The sequence below is a fragment of the Myodes glareolus genome, chromosome 1 (assembly GCF_982192425.1).
Source record: "Myodes glareolus chromosome 1, mMyoGla1.1, whole genome shotgun sequence".
Lineage (NCBI taxonomy): Eukaryota > Metazoa > Chordata > Mammalia > Rodentia > Cricetidae > Myodes > Myodes glareolus.
Genome location: NC_142026.1, coordinates 97,628,923 through 97,650,502, shown reverse-complemented (window position 1 = coordinate 97,650,502; position 21,580 = coordinate 97,628,923). Strand labels below are relative to the sequence as shown.

Here is a 21,580-nt window from a genome sequence, read left to right as displayed (position 1 = left end):
ATGATAAATTTTGATAATAACATAATGGAAATACAACTTGAAGTTCAGAAATATTTTCAAAGTCACCACTGACAAAATATTACACAGCACTTATTATTATAATTCTATTCATTAATTTTAAAGTTACTTTAAAGTGGATTTATGTGCATATAGCATGGGCTACAGTGTGGACTTAGATGCCCCTGAAAGCCCACATGTGAAGGCTTGGTTCCCAGCACATGGCGCTCTTGACAAGAAGAGGAACTACTATGAGGTAGTAGGCTGATGAAAGAAGTTCTCTTTTGGAGCGTGGCCTTACAGGGGACATTGACACCCAGTCTGTCCTCCATTCTCTCTCTGCTCTTTGCACGCTACGAATGGAACAGCCTCCCTTCTGCTATACCCTTCCACCATGATGCGCTACGCTACACTTTTCTAAATTCCCACAGTGTCAAAATTAATTATCTGACCGAAAATGTCTTGAACCCTCAAATGGCAATGTTTTGAACTGTTGTAGCTTTCAATTCGGGTAGAGCTGGATAAAGCACACCTGTCAAGAACTACAGGGTCTTCCTTTATGTTGTCTTCTCTTTTTATTGTTGTAAGAATAAAATAGTACACAAAAATGTTTAGCATACCATGTCACACGGCTTGTTCATAAATGATGTTTCTAAAGGGCTAATCTTCATTCTGTTTGAATAGTTCTCTGTTTCCATAGGTGGGGTACTTCTCACTCTAGATTACTCATGGATTCTAGTCGACCTTTCATAATTGTTTTTCAAGAATTAGTTTTCTGGCCGAGCAGTGATGGTGCATGCCTTTAATCTCAGCACTCGGGAGGCAGAGGCAGGCAGATCTCTGTGAGTTCAAGGCCAGCCTGATCTACAAGAGCTAGCTCCAGGACAGCTAGGGCTGTTACACAGAGAAACCCTGTCTTGAAAAACAAACAGAAAAAAATAGTTTTTCATATTAGATTTTTGCTTAATCACCAGAAACATCTTTTTTAAGATAAATATTTGTTATGTGTGGTACTAGGAGAAGGTTATCTAAAAATCACAATTTGCTACTAGTTCAAGAATAAGTTTTATTATTTGCGAGTATTGGAAGGCTGCTAGTTCCTTTGATGAAAATGGACCTTTAAATACATTGGAGTTTTAAACAGAGAACTAACTGTCTTGTTTTCATGGGACTCTATGATAACTATAAATCTCACATCTGAGCAATGCTCCATCCTGGGCAATCCAGGATGATCATTAACTCTAATTAACTATTTTAAAGCACCTTCATGTTTCCCAAACAAGATACAATTATACAAAAATAAGAATTGAGTTAAGTAGAAAAAAAGTAAAGGTTTTCCATCTGGACTGCACAATTTACCTTGATTTTTGGGGGTGAAACATGAGAATTTTCCAGAGTTATTAGGATAAAATGAGGCAATGTATGAGACAGTGCCTGGGAGCATGGCATATTCAACAAAGACATCACTTTTATCTGACTTCGTTTAGCTGTCTGGCTCTTTTAATGTAGTTTCTTTTCCTTGAAATAAATATAAAGTTATAGCTAATAAGAAATTGTTGCCATGGGTAATTAACATCATCACAAGTGACCTAAATGATGCAATAAATATAGTAGAAAAAGGCTATTTTTAGGAGAATTATATTTTATAATAGGGCATGATTTTAGTTTTTGTCTTCCTCTTAAAACTTCCATCCGTTCATTTATAAGCACAAGTTAGAAAAGTGGAGGCCATAATGACATATTTCTGGGGCTTTACTAAGCCATGATTACATGCTCCAACATACCTAACATTCCCACGATCTACTAGATACCTCAACCACTCACATCAGCAAAAGCTTAGATGGTCTTTTAGAGAAACCTGTGATGCAGATGGGAAGCTAAAAGGTCAAAAGAGAGTTTCCATATTAGGTCTACTGCTCTTATTGACCAACTTGGAAAAGAAATCTATTTTTGAAGACCTTAATGGTATAGAACGTTCTTCTGGTGGGTGACTAGCTGTGCCCGTGATAGGCACACCATGGGTGTTACAGTGAGGCCTCTCATACCAGGAGCTCGGGCACCTTCCTTGACCCCTGTCTGCAGTAGGCAAATAAGATGGGCACGTTTCTTCAGCACCACTCATTCTGGGCCTGGACCTATTTTTTTATATGCACTTCCTGATATCATCTGAGAAAGTTCCTTCTTCACCCAGACTCAAATCAAGGAGGAGTTCCTGGTGTGCAGAAGAGGAAACATGCCAACAAAGAAATTTAAAACAATTAACTATAATGAGGCCACAGTAGTCATGAGTGGGCTAAAATCAACATATTTGAAGACAGAACTGTTGAAATCTTAAGTTAAGAAGAAACAAGACTTAAGCAATATAATAAAAAAAATAAAGTCAGACATTCTCTTTTCCTGTGGAAAGCTCTTGATGTGATTATCAGAATTTTTGAATGAGTTGAATCATTCATTAAAGTTCTTGTGAGTATCCAAAACATTACAGAAAAGCCTGGTGATCTTGGCTGATTAACGCAAATGAGCCCAATGTACTATAAATACAGAAACAAGACGGACAATTTCAGCGAAAACGCAGACAAATTTTAAACTTAAATTGATTTCAAAAGCAATGGGTTCTTTAAAAATAGCGTATATAATAATTGAGACTTCTGCAAAATGTGATGTTTTACAGAGATAGAGTATGTCCACAGGGACCGCTGCAGCGTGTTTGAGCCATGTCTTCATTTCAGTTACAACAGCAAGTGACCTCTTAAGGGAAGGCTCTCAAATGGATTTCTTGTCTTTTTCTTAACTAGTACTGTTTCCCTACCACTTCAGAGTCAGAAAACATTAGTGTATGTAATCTAATAAATCAGTTCAAAGTTCACTTGCTCTTGGAGTCTAAAATCCTCGGAGTTACTGGAACCGCTGTCTTGGTTGACTATGGAATAAGGTGATGACTGGAATGAGCAGTTAGGGTCAACAGCCAAATTTCTTCTAAATAAAGGCATATATTTCTGTTTCTTCTTTGTTTAAACAGTGCCAAGAAAGCTTAGAAACTGTAGCCAAGCTGTGTCATTTTATCACACAGAATGCTATTTGCGGTGTTCTGAAAAGATTCCTATCAAGACCACTGACTGTCTACGAAGCACTCCATCAGACCACCTATCAGCTATCTATCAGAGATCCATGGAACAAGGGTTCACAAGGGAGAACTGAGGAGACAGTGGGTTTATATTTCTAGGCCATCTGCCGAGGTAGGGATTTATAACCTTCCGGCTGCAGGTCCAGGAGAATGAGGATGACTCCTGTATTCTCTTTTGTAATTTTGCTTTAGTTGTTAGCAATGGGGAGGGAAGAAAACCTGCCTTAAAGGCGGGGAGCCCAGGAGTCTAGCCTCTCCCATCTCAGCGCTGTGATCTTGGATAACTTGTTCGGCTCCTCCAGAACCTGATGTTCACTTAGGTAAAATATAAAGGAGGCTGACTGTGCTACAAACTTCTGCGATGCCATATATGTGACATCATCCCAGAAATTTCATACAGCCTTGTCTCATAAGGCAAACTCTCCCAATTTGAATATTCATTTTCTAACATTTTAAAAGAAAGGACAGTTCCAAGAACTTTCGAAGGTAAGCACGTCTGGTGACAGCAGAGGGATGGGGAGAGGGGTGTGCCGTTCTTTCCTCTCCTAAAACTCTTTCCGCAGCACAGAGATTTGAAATCTATTGGCAAAGGCCTTCCAGAAACTCCTGGGACCAGGGATCCCTCAGAATATTCACAGGAATCTGCTGACTTAATCACAAAAGTCCGTCTGAGAAGTCCCTAAGCTGTGATCAATATCACAGCTTGTCCCATCAAAATAAATCCATAAAAATCAATGCAAGAGATGGCATTTCCATCCTCTAGAAATGGCACATTCTTCTCTGGTCTTCAGACTGTAAAAACCCATTCTCTGGCCTGTAAAACCAACCATCATCCAGTAGGTAGGAAGTTTTGTCTTTCTCGGACCTGACAGGGCTGGGGTTGGGTGGGGAGGAGTGGGAAAGGCTTTGTAACTAAGTTGCTGATTGACTTGTCAACACTACCTTTAACTAGCCATTCTAAGCCAGCAGCTCTGACATTCAAAATTTCCACCACATAGTTGGTGACATTATTTTTAAAAACTATTTGAACGTCTCTGAATTTTACATCTTATGTTCACCCAGGATATATGCATCAAAGACCTTATATTAGCTATGATTTTAGGAGCAGGGCAAAAACATGAACAACAGGAACTCTGTCAAAGAGCAACCCGGTTCCAAGGAGCCCTGTTTCCCTTGACATTCTCAGTATCCCTGGGATCCCCCTCACAGATATGAGTGACCTGGTGACCACCCCAAGACTCACCTGCTCCCTGATGCCTTCCCACGAGGACGTCAGCTCCCACCATGCAGCCCATCCCCAGGATGCAGACCACGATGCCGATGAAATGCACAGCCTTGTACCGGATCAGCAGGAAGAACCAGGAGAGCAAAATCACCACCGGGATCACAAAACAGTCCAGGAGCTATTGGGTGCATTAAAGGAAACAACAGCAAAAAGTTCAGGGACGCTAGGACACAGACTCTGTCGGAAAGTCCTTCGCTGAACAGCCTTCGTTAGAGGCAGAGCAGAGGCAGTGAAAACTCCCTCAGCCCTAGACACAAGATAGCTTTGTGTCTCACTTAACCAAAGACATCCTCTTGAGACTTGAGCAAGGGGAAGATGACAAATGAATAAGGCTGATTGGGGGTGAAAGCTTTCCAGCCCTCTTCTGTGTCCAGTTTCACTGCCCGTCTTTTTTAGGGTCCTGAAAATGCTCCAAGGAACACCTAGGCCATGGGGAGGCTACCTTGAGCCATTTTACATGGTTCCACCACTTCAGGAGTACCTATGGGAATGAAAGGTGTGGTCAAAGAGGTTTTTACAACGTTTTGTAAATTCATAGAACCTAGAAAATGTGTACTTACTTTTTTTCAGGCAATTATCGGCCTTCTAATACTGAAAAGTCTTTAATAGTTGTTGTTTGATTTTTAATATCACCATACATATTGGGGGACAAATAGTGTGGCATGAGTTACCGAGATCTGGTGCAACTGACCTTGGTGAGGTAGAGAGAGAACATGGGGACATGAGGGGAATGAGAGGAGTCTCGTGCAGGGAATCGGAGCCCCTGCTCTGTGGCGTTGGACTGTCCAGTACTCGGGAGGCCTCTAGTTCTTACTAGAAAGGTAATGACCCCTTCAACCCTCCCTGGTTATCAGCGTTAATGCAGAGGGAAGCTTCTTGTAGTTGGGCATGGTGCATCATATTTGTAATCCAAGTACTGGAGAAACTGAGGCAAGCAGATCATGAGTGTGGGGCCAGTCTGAGCTACAGAAGGAGCCCATGTATGTAAAACAGAAGAAAAAACTGAAGATATAGTGCAACCAGTATATCGCTTGCCCAGAAGGCACAAAGCCCTGGGTTCAAGTCACAGCACAGCATGGAACAGGTCCATGGTAGTGTGTGCTTCTGAATCCAGAGGAAGAAAGCTCAGAACTTTGAAGTCATGCTTGGATACATACTGTGTCGGAGGCCTGGGCCATATGAGATCCTGCCTCAACAATACCAAAATCGGCTTAATAAAAGGATATATAAAAACTGAATTACAACAACATATTTTAAAATATGAGTCCCCCAAAGGTTGTTTATAAACCCCCAAATGCTTTAGGCCCCCTGGACTTGGATTCGTCCCTATCACTTTGATAAATCTACTGAAAGTCATTGCCCAATGTTGGGTCCCTCCACTAGGCAAATCAATATCCCACAGTACTTCAACTTATGTGTTGTGAATCAAAGATTTGTCATTTACTGTACTGCTTGTACAAATCCTTGCTAGAATCCTAAGCATTTGGCTTTGGGGCTGCAGCTGCCAGCACAAGGAAGGGATCCCTAATGCTCCTCCATTCCCACTGCCTACCTCTCAAGAATCAGTACAATCTGATCTGTCTCTTCCATCTTGTAAATGTCTGCCATCCCTATTCATGCCACCCTCTGCCACTCGTACTATCAAGACTGAACCAGCATCCTCTCCTACTGGGACCGAGCCCTTCCTGCTAGCCCCAGAGCCTTCACTCCTGGAGGCTTTCCACTTCTTAAATGCTTTGCTCTAATTCTTGAACTTTCTGTCTTACTCATTTTTCACCATGTATTTTATATGCTACCTCCTCAAGAAAGCCTCTCAGGTCTGAAGATGAAGTCAGGTCCCACTTGACAGTTTCCTTGCACATTTTTCTCCTCCATAGCTCCCACTGCAACCTTACTTAGTCAATATATCATTTTTTGGCACAATGTCAGGCTTATTCACTTGCCTGTTTTCAGCATGCAGAATACTGCCAGGCTCATGAGAAGTACCCAATAATAGGTACTGAACAGGAACTCACAGATTTCTAATGATCTGAAGCATCAAAATCCAGCCTCTGAGATCAGTAAGGTCTGGGAAAGGGTTGGGTATTCACATGGTATCTCTGAATGTCAGCCTAGTCAATTGGGAGCGCAAACAGCCCTCAGAATCCCTGCTCTTGCCAAAATGTGTGTGATGTGAATAAACCCTCATGCATCTCTATTGATTGGACTTTTCTCTTGACAGATGACAAAGGTACTCAAAGTACTCAATCATCTCCAGGGTTGCTGAAAGATGACGGAGTCACAGTGAGAAAGCACCACGTGGATGTCGTGCCAAGAAGTATTGTGAGGACAGGGGTCTATTCTCAGGGGCACAGTACCCCTGGAGGGGCTCTACATAAGCAACAGCAGCTGGTGGGATTGTGTTTCAGCAGCCCAGAGTTGCTCCCTTGCACAGTTAAATTAACAATATAAGTTAATGATCTGTCTGATGTGGTTATATGCGCTATGTTCGATTTTACAACTGGCTTCAGATGCCATGTAATGAAATTTCAGTTTGCCAGTGAAAATTATTCTCTACACATAACACAACCGTTGTTTCATTTTACAAATTAAAACTGATTGGATTAAGTTGAAATATTTCATTACATGCCATACAGTTGGGATTGCATCTGACTGGCAAGAATCTTTCTGCAGAGCTAATGGCTTCCCTTCCTGGATCATTGAGGCCAGACCAGCAGCAGCACATCATCCAGCCTTTGAAAAGCGCTTTTTTGTCTCTCAGCATCACTGGAAACACTAGAGCTCTTGGTGAGCCCTGGGCCTGTTGCTTCTTGGTTTGGGAATGAAAATCCTTGCTTGTAAGCATTAGCTGGTCCCAAGAAAGGAAAGTGTTTAGAAAGAAGAGAAGGAAAGCATGTTATCAAGTCAGGGCTCATATGATGTTTGTTAAGAGAAATTTGGTACTCAGTATGGAGTGGGGCTTGGTAAATGATGCTTGAATAGTAGATACATCCCTGATTTCCAGAAGGAACATTCGAGATAATCCAGGCCATTACTGGCATTTGGAGTCCAGTGTCAATTCTTCATTTGGTAAGACTCTCTCTTCTCTCTGAAGAAAGCCAGAACTGCTGGCCTCACCCTTAAAGCAGGCCTACAACTCTACCAGTGAATGCCCTTTCGGGGTATTATCTCCCCAGGGCAGAATCTCCGAGATCCAGTTCTTTGAAAGTCGGGCACTCACAAGTTTTAAGAGAGTGATACACAGAAGGCCATACAATTTCTGGTCTCAACAGTGGCAAGGAATAATGACACTTTTGAACAGTATTTCAGTGGCAATCAATGACGACCACATTGAGTTGCTAACACCGAGGTCTCAACATGATGTTTGTCACTACAGGGGAGAAACTGTTTGGCAGCTGGTATTAGTAAATCAGTTATTAGTTTTTAGTGACTTACTTCCTTCCTTCCTTCCTTCCTTCCTTCCTTCCTTCCTTCCTTCCTTCCTTCCTTCCTTCCTTCCTTCCTTTCTTCCTTCCCTCCTTCCTTCCTTTCTTCCTTCCTTCCTTCCTTCCTTCCCTTCTTTCTTTTTGACCTCCAGCTTAACTTCTTATCAAAGACTGCTCAGATCATAAAAGAGAGAGTCAATTTGCTGGCTGTCCACTACTGAGAATGTTAAACAAGAAAATGTGAGCAAACTTACCTTCAGTTCGATGACTAAACAGTTTATAAGAATTAAATCTCAAAAGGAATGTTTTTCATAGCCCTTGTATATTTTGGAGAGATTTGGGTTTCTCGTAATTATTGCTCACCCTGAAAGCTTGGAGAGGTGCAGGTAACAAGATCAAACTTGCTTTTGCTTAAACTGAGCCAGATTTAAACCAAAGTCCTCAAAGATTAAAGGTGCACGCTTCTTCCCTTGGCTTCTTAAGACCAATAAGTGTTCCACAATTTTTAAATATAAAAAGCATGGTCTAGAGGAAAATAATTTTAAATTGTCAGCAACTATGACCAAACAGAAAGAGGGAAGATTTCTTTAACAAAACAATTATTTTTAACAAGAAATGCAAAACTAAGAGTCCAGCAGGAAAACAGATCTTCCCTGTCGAACATTGAATGCGATGAGCTTCTCTTCACGCTGAACTGGTTCTCATGGCCTCGGTCATAACTGGAGGGTTTTAGAGATACTAAACTTAGCCTCCTGGTGGGGCAGAGGGGATTAGCTTTAAGCCCATTTCTCAGTGGAAGAATAAAATTCCAGTACCAAAAGATAAATAACCATTATTTTATGACCACGTCATACTCTGAAACATCTCAAAGAATACAGGAGCTGGGCATGATGGCAAAAGTCTATATCACTTGGGAGACAGAGGCAGAGACCATGCGTTCCAGACTAGTCTTGGCACAGAGGAAGACCTAGCTCAGAAAACAAAACAACCCAAACAAAGTGGGGAAATGTAAATACTATGAAAATTGGTCATTGCTCTTGGACTTACGTACAGCTTCTCCACTTAAGGATTTAAACTAATTCACTCCCCTTGCACCTTAAAGCCTCACTCCAGAGGGATTTGGGACCTCTTACCTGACTTTGTTGACGGATAGCAGTGGGATGGTTCTTATAAGCCATGGTGACAGCACTGGGGTTGTTTCTGCACCTTGCAGTTTTCACATTTACTGAGGGTTTCCTGGTTTTGACTTACAATTTGGAAAGAGTCCTTTAAAGGAGCAATGGCTGGCCTCATTTTTTTAAGTAAGGAAACTGGAGTTCCAGGAGTAGAGCCAATTAGTGTTAGAATTTGGGCCTAAAATACTAGTGTCTAGACCCTGAGGTCAGAATTGAAATGCAACTTACAGAAGTTAGAGGTCTGTGTTGACGATACTTTGAGGATGACAGATTGTGTGTGTGTGTGTGTGTGTGTGTGTGTGTGTGTGTGTGTGTGTTGCAGTAGCATTTACCTTTCCTCTCTTTTTCATTTCCACCAATTTCTGACTTTCTTGCCACTACATTCTTGCCTGTAGTCTTTAATCATATTTGGTTATATGTCCATGTACTGCACACACACACACACACACACACACACACACACACACACAGCATCCATATCTTCCTGTTGGCATCTACTCAGGTTTTTCTCTCCATTTATGCTACCTCCACTTGCCTGTATTCCATAGACCACCTACCTCCTCATAGTCTACTTCAGATTCCCACATTTCTGAGAGTAGAAGCTGTATGGATGAGAGTGGGGACCTGGTTTCTTGTACAATCATACGAGATATTTAAGGTCCTTGCAAGGTAAATGCTAGCACACTGCAGACCCAGAGTGGTAGTGTAGGGAGAGCCAACAGAAGCAGGACAGCAGGTCTGATGCTCTAGTGGTGCTTTGGCCGTACTCCTGTAGAATCAGAATGCTAGCTGGTCCTTCAGCCTGGGGAGCTCTAAGAGGAAGTCCTAGCTGCCCAAGAGATCCCTGAGCTCTATCCTTCTTCTGCTTCCCAGGTTCTTCCTGTTACGTGTCCTCCAGCAGACCACAGTTCCATTGCATTCCTGTGCAAGCCCACTGCACAGCCATAGTTAGCCTGCCCACGCACCCATGCACACATGGATCCAAAATCCTCACTCTTGTCTGTGGTTCTAATACTGTGTACATTTTGTTTACATTTTTCTAACTAAGAAAGTTCTTGTTTTCTCCATTGTTTGTTTATGTAGATTGAGATCTATTTTAGGATTTCTGGGGAGCATACCAGCCATGCCAGCCAGAGAAGCGGGTAGGCAAACTGAAGATCCTCACCTCTCCCTACTTTCCTCCAAATCCAAGCCCCCATTCTGTAACAGACGACCTGCTGTGCTCTCTCCTCACTCTCTGGCCCATTTCTAGGGCACTAAGCAGATCTTTGCAGAAACCCTGCTTTCCATTCTCTTGTAGGCCCTCCCAGCCCCCACTCCCAACCCATACCCATTTTTAAGTATTAGCTCCTAATTCTTAAAAACACATTTACCCAATGACCACACCAATCAGAATTTCAGAAGAATTCTTTACCTGGTAACACACAGCTAAAAGCTACCACATTCTCCTACAGACCAGAAAGGGCATCAGAAACTAAGGAATAAAACAGCACCCAACAACAGATATCGGCGACTAGAATTGCAACCTTCCCAAATTTAGATGCCTAGATGTCAACATAAAAACACAGTCAATAACTGCCAGGACAGTATCTCTTCACTAGAGCCCAGAAGTCCTATGCCAGGAGGCTCTGAGAATGGCAACACAGCTGAGCAACTACCTTAAAATAGCCTTTATGAATATCATAGTGGTTCTTAAAGAGGAAATGAACAGATTCCTTAAAGAAATCTATGAAAACACAAAGAGTGGAAGGAAATAAAACAGTTCAAGACCTGAAAATGGAAATAGAATCAATAAAGAAAACACAAACTGAGGGCAATCTGGAAATGAAAATTTTAGGAAGGTGAGCCAGAACCTCTGCGGCAATTCTCATTAGCAGGATGTAAGAGATAAAAAGAGAATCTTAGACATTGAAGACTTAATAAAAAAAAAATGGATACCTCAGTAAAAGAAAAATGTTAAATTAAAAAAGAAAAAAGAAAAAGACAGCATAAAATCCAGGACACTATTAAAATACCAAACCCAAGAACAATAGGATTAGACAAAGGAGAATAAACTCAGGATAAAAAAGAATTTTCATTAAAATCATAGAAGAAAATTTCTCTAGCCTAAAGAAGATGTCAATCAAGGTACAAGAAGCATACAGAACACAAAATAGACTGGACCAGAAAAAAATTTCCATCAGCACATAATAATCAAAACATTAAAGGCAGAGACCAAAGAAAGAATGAATATTAAAAGCTGCAAGGGAACAATATAAAGTAACATAAATATAGGCCAAATTAAAACAATGCTGAAATCAATCCTGAATAATCAAAAAGCTGTTGGAGTTATCACTCTACCCGACGTCAAACTGTACTACAGAGCTATGGTAATAGAAACAGGGTGGTATTGGCACAACACAGCCACATTGATCAATTGGAATTGAATTGAAGATACAGACATAAATCTAAACTGTGCTAAAGAGCTATGGTAATAGAAACAGGGTGGTATTGGCACAACACAGTCCTATTGATCAACTGGAATTGAATTGAAGATACGAACATAAATTTGCACACCTATGAATACCTGATTTTTGGTAAAGAAACCAGAAATACATACTGGAAAAAAGACACCATCTTCGACAAATGTTTCTGGCCAGACTGGACAATAGCCTGTAGAAGAATCCACTTAGATCTATCCTTATCACCCTGCACAAAACTCAACCCCAAACAGGTCAAAGACCTCAACATAAAACCAGATTTATTGGATCTGGTAGAAGAGAAAGTGAAGAATTCCCTTGAATTCATTGGTGCAGGAAGAGACTTTCTGAGCAGGACACCATCAGCACAGACACAAATATCAACAATCAATAAATGGATAATATGAATAAATGAAACAGAAAAGCTTCCATAGGCAAAAGACAATGTCATTCAGACAGAGCAGATGCCTATAAAATACAGATTTTTTTTTTTACCAACTACTCATGGGATAGAGAGTTAATATCCAAAATATACAACAAACTTGAAAAACTAGATATCAAGAAAACAACTAACCAAATTTAAAGATGGGGTATAGATCTAAATAGAAAATTCTCAAGAGGAAACTCAAATGGCTGAGAAACACTTAAAAGAAACCTTCAACACCCACTGTCATCAGATCAGGGAAATACTAATCAAAACTACTTTGAGATTTCATTTTACGCCGGTCAGAATAGTCAAGATCCATAAAACAAGTGACAAATTTGGGCAAAGACATGGAGTAGGGGGAACACTCACTTATTGTTGGTGGAAGTGCAAACTCACAGGGCCATTATGATGAACAGTGTGATGGTTTCTCAGGAAGATGGGAATCTATTTATCTCTCATTCCTGTTATACCCCTCTTGGGCACATAACTAAAGGATGTTTCACCCTATTACAGAGTCACTTGCTCCACCATGTTCATTGCTGCCCTATTCTTAATAGTCAGAAACTGGCAACAGCCTAGATGTCCCTCAAGAGAAGAATGGATAAAAGAAATGTGGTACACTTATGCAATGCAATGTTACTCAATTGTTAAAATAGTGAAATTCACAGGTAAATGAATGGGACTAGAAAAAAAAATACATCTGGAGTAAGGTAACCTAGACCCGGAAAAACAAATAAAATGTATATTCACTTCTATGTGGATATTAGCTCTTGCTGAGTCAATGATGACCAAGCTCCAATCCATGGAGCCACAGAGGTTAGATATGGACTGGGGGAGGGGAAGCAGCTAGATCTCCACAGAGAAAGAAAAGAGAATAGATCTGAATTAAATGGGTGACTGGAGCCGGAGGATCAAGTGGGAGGAATAAAGAAAAGCAGGGTGTTAGGGGATATGGGGGGAGAATTAAGGGGCACTTGATGGTAATATGGAAACCTAATGCAGTAGAAGCTTTCTAAAATACATGAAAACAGTTGAGATACAATCACCAAATAGTGTGAGTGACAAAGCCCCAATTGAACACCTCATCACCAAGTGAACCTTCTAATACCAGGTGCAGGTTGCATTTAATTGAGCTGTTAGCCAAAGGGGTCCCAAGGGAACCCCCAAATAACCCAGGATGTTGACAGAACTATAGTATGGGTTGTTCTCCTTATGCTGATGGCAAGGACCCACTGCTGGAGACAACACCTACACAACTCATTGAACATGGAGAAGCCAAGCTGTTGCCTACATAGAGCCTTCTCCCCTATGTTTTAGCATCTTGGTTATAGGAAGGTAGTCTGCTTTCTACTAAAAGAGAAGTGTGAACACCAGCCCATTCACAAGCTGCTTGATCTACAATGGTGTCCTGCTGCCAGGATATGCTTGGGCAAGGGTAGCACAAAGCTTGTGGGAGTAAACCACCAATATGTGATCTGACTAAATGATTGCTTCACATGAGGGAACCCATACTCTGACACTGTTACTGCTTGGGCGACACGGATCTGAGAGTAGACATCCCAGACACTTAAGATAAAACCAAATACTACTGTTCTAAAACACAAAACAAACAACAAAAAGGCAATAAAATGACTCCTTCCTAATGATACTTTGCTATACTCAAATTTACTTTCCTCCAAGGAAGTCTCACTGGGAAAACAAACTACTCTTAAGGGTAGACTGCATGGCCATCAATAAATGGCCAACAGCAAATGAACTCAATGGCATCTTTGGAGGTTTCTTGTCTCATAATATCATGTCTGGGCTTCCCTCCTTTTTTGTTTAGCCTTATACTTTATTTTTATTTTTACTTTTATTTTACTTTGCTTGGACTTTTATTCTCTCTTTTTATTCTATATGTCCTGTGTGTATATATGTGGTTTCCAAGTTAGTGTTTTTATGACATTTTTGGGTGTACAATAGGGATTTATCTTCCACCTCTTGGTGGTAAACCACATGTAATAGAGATAACCTATAATACAATACTTTATTTTATAAGAATGAGTAACTTTCAATAGAAATATGAAGAAAGGCTAGGAAGATTCATTTCCTAAATGTAGGAAATAATTTCTTCTAAAGAGATCAAATTTAAATTGAACCCATTTCAAAGAATTACTTTAACTTATTAAAAATGATCAGATAACACTATGTCTAGTATGTTATTGTATTTTGTATTGACTGATATACTTGCTTTGAAAAATGGATGAAGATGATCAGAAAATCTGAGAAAATAAGCTGGGGGAGCTTCCCTGCAATTGAGAACAGACATTTGAGGAAATCTTCTACTCCTAAAGGCTTGGCATAGCTTGTTCTTCAACCTTGTGGCATTTCCATTTTGGTGAAATGTACACTCAGGGACTGTGTTTTGTGTCTAAAATGCTACAAGTACAATTCTCTTTTTTGCTGTTCCATGCCTGTGGTCCTAACCACTGATTTCTTTGCTCTAGGGCCTATCCAGTAAAGAATAATAGTTTGATCCCATTGGGATTACCATTTTCTAAGTCAAATTGATTGAATAGTGACAGTCAGCTAAAAAACCTAAGCCAGCAAATGGAGATCAGGACACCAACACTAACATCAGTCTAAACTGCAGAAGGCAGTAGTGCCTCCCACTTCCCAGTACAACCTAACTTCCTGGAAGTTTGCATACAGATATCTTGCGAGACATTCATCAGTTCCCAGACCCTATATCAGGACTCTTTCAGTCCAGGAACCATCTTAACCAATGCCTACAGCCTACAGCAGTGAAGCACACTGAAGATTGTCTTTCTTCCCTTTTGTTTTAAAGCCTTGGAATCCCCGATGGTCGTAAAGTCCCCTATTAGCTGGTGATGTGGATTTTTGAGGTGGCATGGGCCTGAGCAGGCATGGAATGGAGAGAGAGACAACCCTGGCAACCTTTGGCAGGGGTTGACACCCAACTGTCACGGTGATAATGAAGTGAGAAGAGCGCCATCTTCACATTCCTTCTACACTGCGCTTGATTCAGGTGATATACATCTCCACAGAAAAGTCAGTTTCTTTATCAAGGACCATATTTGATAATACTAGGCATAAAGGTCTCCAGAAGAAGAAAATCAGAATCTATAAGAATAGAATGTTAATAATAATGATAACCTTTGAATGTGAAGATATGGCTGAATCTTTCTAGTTCCATGGCTCAAATCCCCTGTGGTTTCTAAATTTCCTCTGAGCATATGCCACCCTCAAAATACATAAAGCACATGCAATGAAAGCGTAAGAATCTATCTGTCTCAGGGGGAGCTGAGAGTTTATAGAAACAAAACAATACAAGACCTAAATGCTCCCGTTTTAGCAGAGCTTAATTAGGTGACCTCATCCCTCTGTCAAATTCTCCCTCTGCCCAAAAGAGACTTCTCCAGCAGCCTTCTGCTCCTCATTAGCGCTCCCCTCCAGCTATTCACAGGGCAGGAGCTCCCCTCACCTGCCCGGCTGTCAGATGCTCCACCTGAAGAAGCCATGGGTGAGTCCAGGAAAAACAGCAATTTTGCATGCTTCCCTCCCTGCTTCTAATTGGTCATTCTCCCTGGTTTCTGAAAGTGACATGCACTATAAATTCATCTCCGGTGGGCACAACAGGAGCATCAGCAGGGACGGGTCTTTAAACGGGCACACATCAGGAACACAAAGCTGACAAAGTACCCTTCGGTCTGACAATCCCGATGAAGAAGAGACTGCGATTTGGAAAGAGCAAACTCACATAGTATCGACAATCATTTGTATTCTGTGGCCTTGATAGTTATTCCTCCTGCAGAGATTTGAAAATCCAGCCAGGAGTTCATCAGGAGGCAACAGCAGAAAAAAATCACTGGCCGCTGTTACACAGTTATACCAGACTTTTTTTCCTCACCAGGTTCCTGTATTCAAACTGTTCTCTACCAATCTCCATACCTTAGGCCTTCATGTTTGTATTTTATTGTCTTCAAATACTTGTGCTGCTGAAGCCCTGCTCCTACCACACTGTCAACAAGAGATAGAAATGACTGAGAGGTGCTTGCCACCAATGGCCGCTTTCCAGGCAATGTCCCTTCAGAGATGTGGCCAAGGTTCTCCCTACATAGCTTTCCCTTTTGGTATCAATGGGACAAACATGTGAATTGCCGATCACCCGAGGCCTGTTATCCCAATGTCCTAGATGCTCGGGCACTTTCGTTTTACTTTTTGGGTTTCAGTTGAAGAGGGAGCCTGGGGTGGGGGGGGGGGAGAGACACTGCCAGGCAAAGAAAATCTGGGACAAGAGCCTAGAAATCTAGGTGACCAGAAGAGAAAGATAATTAGACACAGGGCTTTTAGTCCCCTTGCAGAAAACTTGCCCGAGGCAGAAGAGAGCCTTCCCGGAGGACTCATTCCTTCTGGTTGAGCATCTCAGGAACAGCAAGAAGCTCTGATTACCAGAAAGCAGATTTCAGAGGGAAAGGCCCAGAACTCCTGTTCCCTGGGCACTTGGAGACTGGTGCCATGACTGGTCATTAGCTCCCCATTTTATGGATGAAGAATAGATCACAGATGCTCCAGGTGCCTCACATACTCTCTCTTGTTCTCAAGAAACAGGCCATGCCTTCCCACAGCCCCATCTCTCTCTTCAGGTGCATAGTGGCAAAGAACAGTCAAACTGCTGTGGCCTCGCAGTACCCTCCGGCAGATTCCAGCAAGTCCAGGCACCTGTTCCGATACCCACAGCAACTGTGAGTCATAACTTTATTTTCTTATTTACTGCCTTCTTTCTTTGCTGTGAGACAATGGTTTGTACCCTGTTAACTGTATTTTAATAAAATGCTGATTGGCCAGTAGCCAGGCAGGAAGAATAGTCAGGGCAACCAGGCAGGAAGTAGAGGCGGGGCAATGAAAACAGGAGAATTCTGGGAAGAGGGAAGTCCAATCTCCCGTTGTGACCCAGCTACAGAGGTTACAAGATGTGATTGCCTTGCCAAGAAAGGTACTGAGCCATGTGGCTAACTCAGACAAGAATTATGTAAAATTCTTATAAATTATAGTTATAAAATTAGTAAATAAGAAGCTTCAGCTAATGGGCCAATTGGTTTACAACTAATGTAGACCTCTGTGTGATTCTTTGCGACTTAATGGCTGCAGGACTGGGCGGGACAGAAAATCTCAGTCAACACTTCTTCTATGACTCCAAGCATGGAGGCTAGGTCACAAGATATGGAAAGCCCACACAAATGTGTAAGACCAAGTAATCCCCAAATCCCCTTTGCCCGTCAGGACCAGAGACACTCTTTCCTCAACCCCCAGCATTGCTGTCTATGGAACAACAGTGTAACTCTATTAATAAATCTTTAATACTTTGAAGACAACTTACTTCAGTATTGTGCATTGAACTTTACATCTTTTAAAATTAATCTCACAATCACATAGTAACCAGCCTGACTGTCAGGGGTTCCCACCTGCCATTTCCTTATACAAATGGAAGGGTTTTTTGCTTGTTTGTTTGCTTTTAAGTCAAGATCCAGGAAGAGGAACAACTGTATGGATCCAGTCCTAAAAAAGGTTATTGAGTTTGTCTGAAGAACAGTCTGGAGGGTTTTCTCTCACAAGGAAAGGGAGCAATGAATTTGACAGCCATCACTGGTTGAGAGTTTTGTTTTGCATTTTTATATTTGAAGTGTGTGGTATAAGATAACACCATGAGAAACAGAATGTCTGCACTGGTGTCTCTGCCCGAGTGTATTTCTGAGGAAGTCTTGCTTTAAGTATGTCAGATCCTAACTTGTGTGTTTTTTTTTATTTATAGAACTCATGAACATGAGAACATTAGCGATAACATTAAAGCAAGTACACATTTCAAAGCACATATTGAAGGAAATGAAAGTTTTCTGATAAAATATTAATTCTGCATTAATTTTGCATCACTTTTGATGCCTTACAGCATTAAAACTGCACAGCAGGGAGAACCACTTTCAAAGACTGGGGAAAGCATCTTGTACTTTGGGGGTTTCTATTTCTGGCATCCCTATCTAGGTGTTGGGTTTCTTTTAAAAGACAAAATCTGGTTTTTTCCCCTTTCTCATACTAGCCATTTGTTCATTCAGCAGATGATTCCAGAAGACCTTCCATGTACTCACATGCTTGTTTTCTCTCTCTGGGGACTTCCCAGGCACCGAGGGTCAGCCTGTCATATTCTAGAACACTCGGTCCCTCCCTCCTGGCCCTGGAGCCTCACTCTAGCTGCTGTTCTGAGTCCCCCGGTCTTTCTCCTTTCCTACTGGGACGCTTTCTTGAATAACTGGTTCATCTTGGCTTTATCCATCCCTTTCCTCTTTCCCTCCCTGCCTTTCTCCTTCTCTCCTTCTTTTCATTTCCCCTTAATAGGGAGTAGCCAAGGACCTTGAACTGCTGGTCCTCCTACCTCTACATCCCAGTGCTGGGAGTACAGGCGTACCCAGTTTTACGCTGAACTGAGGATCAAACCAGGACTTTTTGTAGGTTAGGCTAACCCTGTACCAACTGAGCTACTTCCCCAGCCCCCAGAGTTAATCCTTTTTACTTCTAATTTTTAATCGCTTGACAAACTTACACAGTTGTATAACAAATTTTATCATTTTCATCTCTCACCCCCTTCGACATCCTCCCCTGTCATCCAGTTACCCTTCTCCCTTCTTCCCAATGAGCCCTGTCTTTCACATCTTCTTTGTTGTGTGTGGCCCACTGATCTTAATTAGATTTACTTGTTCAAGCTGGAGAGGAAGCCATTCAGTGGAACATGGACAATGGGCCTATGGTTTGTACCACTGAAGAACGTGACACCCATTCCTAAAGAGGTGTTATTGCGAATGGTCTCTCTGGAAGTGGCAGGGACCCATGGGTCCCTTTCTTATCCATGATGAAATGCTGGTAGCCCCAGTCTTGTCTTATGCAGGTAGACACTACTGGAATGAGTTGACGATGCAATGGCTACATCATGTCCAGGTGAATTCTTTAATTGGATGTCTCCCCTTCCTCAGCTTTTACATTCTTGCCGATCCTTCTTTCATGATGTCCCTGAACCTTGGAGGGGTTGTTAGAGTTGTCCCAAATGGGACCAAGCATGCCATCATCACTTATTCTGAACACTTTGGCCAGTTATACATCAACCAATGGCTGTGGCAGGTAAGAAGTGCCTCAGATGAAGTCTAAAGGTGAGACTTTAGAAGGCAGTTTGAAAACAGGACAGTTTGAGCAAACAATAATGGTAAGTTCTCTTCTAGAACCTGTGACTTCTTCAGTCTGTGGGTGCTTGGCTGCTGGTCTTAGTATTAATGGGAGATTTCTGTGTAGGTCGTTTATCTTTCTCTCTTCACAGGCGGACTGTGAACATCGATCTAAAGTCACAGTTTCTGGTGTTTGGTCTCATCCATTCCTCCAGCAGTCCCTCAGGGGACAGATCCCTTCATAACAGCCATCAAAGTAGAATTGCATGGCTGCCCTGGACTCTCCTCTAACAACCCAACAGCATTCTTTTCTTGAGTTCCCTCCTCTCTTGCTTTATCAGTTTTCTTTTATTTCCCTTAAGACAGGGTTTCACTGTGTAGCTCTGGCTGTCCTGGTACTCATTCCATAGACCACGCTAACCTTGAACTCACAGAGATCTTCCTATCTCTGCCTCCAAAGTGCTAGGATCAAGGACGTGTACCAGCACCACCAGGCCACACATTGTATTTTTGGTTCATCATTTATGGGTGTCTGTAGATTCATTCCTTGGCACTTATTTCTATACTCTTTCAAACTTCAAGTGTCAATTTCAGTCATTGTCTCCATCTTTCTAACATCCTGTTGCTGCAATCTGTTTCTCTTTCCCTCAAACCCGCAATATTGCTTGAGGAACACACTCCATGTTTTAACCGAGCAGACACTTTTTAACCCTTATCTTACTCAGAGCAGCTTCTGACATTCCTTCCTTCTTGGTGCTCTTAATCACCCTTTCTTTGCTCCCTGCCCTCCATTCCCTCCTCAGGTCATCTTTTAGGGGATGCTTGCTGAGGGACTCTTCATCCGGTCATCTCCCAGGGTCTCTTCTCATTACCCTCTGCTTATACTGAGAGATTCCACCCACTGTGTTACCTGGAAAGCAACTGGACATTGGTGATGTACAGATTTCTTCAATCTTGGGTCTGGATTCTGCTGCTGGATCCATCCAATCACTTGCTGATCTGGTGTGGATGGACCAAGTCCCTATAGCTCATCTGACTCCACCTCAAACCTATGCCATTGTCTCCAGATTGTTTCTCTCTCTGTGATTCTTCTCTTGGTAAATGGAATCAGAAGTACTCAAATATTTAAGGTGGCATTTAGGACTTCTGTCCTGAAGTACGTTCTTGTCCAGCCTTCCATGTTCTTATTTTATGGTTCCTTTATTGGCCTCTTCTCAGATTACTTCCTCCTGGGTTTTGTCATGCTCTAGGGCTCGGTTTTCAGTTTTCTTTTCTTTTCTAGTCTTATTCCACTATACTGTTGTCAGATCGTGACCTTCAGCGCCATCTGTTTAAGAATAGCATTCACTCTCATAATTCCAGACCTGTCGGCTGGACACATACACCCAACCATCCTGATCAAGCTTGCCAAAAGCTTAAATACAGAGCCAAAGCAGAATTCTTATTCTGTGATGTACCTTCTTTACCTGTTTTTCTTTTCTTTTTCTTTTTTTCTTTTCCAATTTCATGTTATGACACTAATGCTCACCTGGAGATGTGGGCCAAAAACTAAGGCATCACTCTTCACCCTTCTATTTTGCCTTCCAGCTCTTCCCAACACTCATTCAAATGCTCAGAAAGCCCTGCTGAATTTGTGTCAAGTCGCCTCTAGCTACCTCCAGTTAGTTCCGAGCTTAGAGTCATCATCTTCCTTCAGCAGGGCTGCTAACTGCCCCAGTGTGTGCACTCGTACCCTCTCATGGTTACTTTTCAACAGCAGCAACAGTTCACTAATAATTAAGAGTAAATCTATTCACCTTCCCTTGGCTTGCAGAGCCTCGTTTGCCTGGCCCCAATGTCCTCTTCTGTTTACTCTCCTGACACTGGTCATTTCCCTGCTTTTCTGTTGATTAAATATGCCATACGCCAGATCTCCACCCTTCTCTTCTCTTGACTTAGACCTTTCTTCCTTAACCTTTGCATGTTTTACTCTGTCACATTCTGATGGGCAGGGTAGGGAGGATGGAGGAGACATTCTTTGAAAAGTATACCTTTAAAAGGAGGCTTCAGGAGATCAGAATAGTCTTATCCATGCTCCGTCTGCAGTACTCATGGGAAGATGTATCATATATTTGATAATTATATGATTCATTTGCTGGATGAATGTATGGGCAAAGCTTAAAGCATGAATTGAGCTTTCTTCACTCACACAGAAGTTTGGTCTTGCCTTTTTAGCCACTTAAATGTCTTCAGAATTCCTTTTGTTTCATCCTGTTCCTCCTTTTATTTCAAACCATAAAAGTGATCTTGTAAAGTGAAAATTGCATTCGTTTATCCTTTATGCTTAGAAACCATGGAATAAAATCTGAACTCCCTGATGTGCCTTATAAATTTCTTCATGATTTGTCCCTAGCCATTTCCACATATTCTGTTTCCTCTTTTAGAGACTCCATGGTGTCAGTTATATATGACACTATGTTGCAGACTTTCTTTTGTACATT

General features: G+C 41.7%; 1 protein-coding gene and 1 long non-coding RNA gene across 5 annotated transcripts in view; one reads left to right on the top strand and one right to left on the bottom strand.

The window, feature by feature from the left end:
• LOC125394461 (uncharacterized) overlaps positions 1–7,020 on the top strand; it is a 78,690-nt gene extending 71,670 nt beyond the window's left edge. For all 4 annotated transcript variants that reach the window (XR_015002093.2, XR_007230229.3, XR_015002094.2 and 1 more), the window contains one exon: positions 6,628–7,020. This is a non-coding gene — a long non-coding RNA (uncharacterized LOC125394461). The remainder of the gene's footprint in view (positions 1–6,627) is intronic.
• Positions 1–21,580, bottom strand: part of Slc35f1 (solute carrier family 35 member F1) — a 422,660-nt gene that overhangs the window by 40,997 nt on the left and 360,083 nt on the right. The window contains exon 4 of the mRNA XM_048425316.3: positions 4,365–4,524. Within this exon, the coding sequence (XP_048281273.1) occupies positions 4,365–4,524 (160 nt within the window). The remainder of the gene's footprint in view (positions 1–4,364; positions 4,525–21,580) is intronic.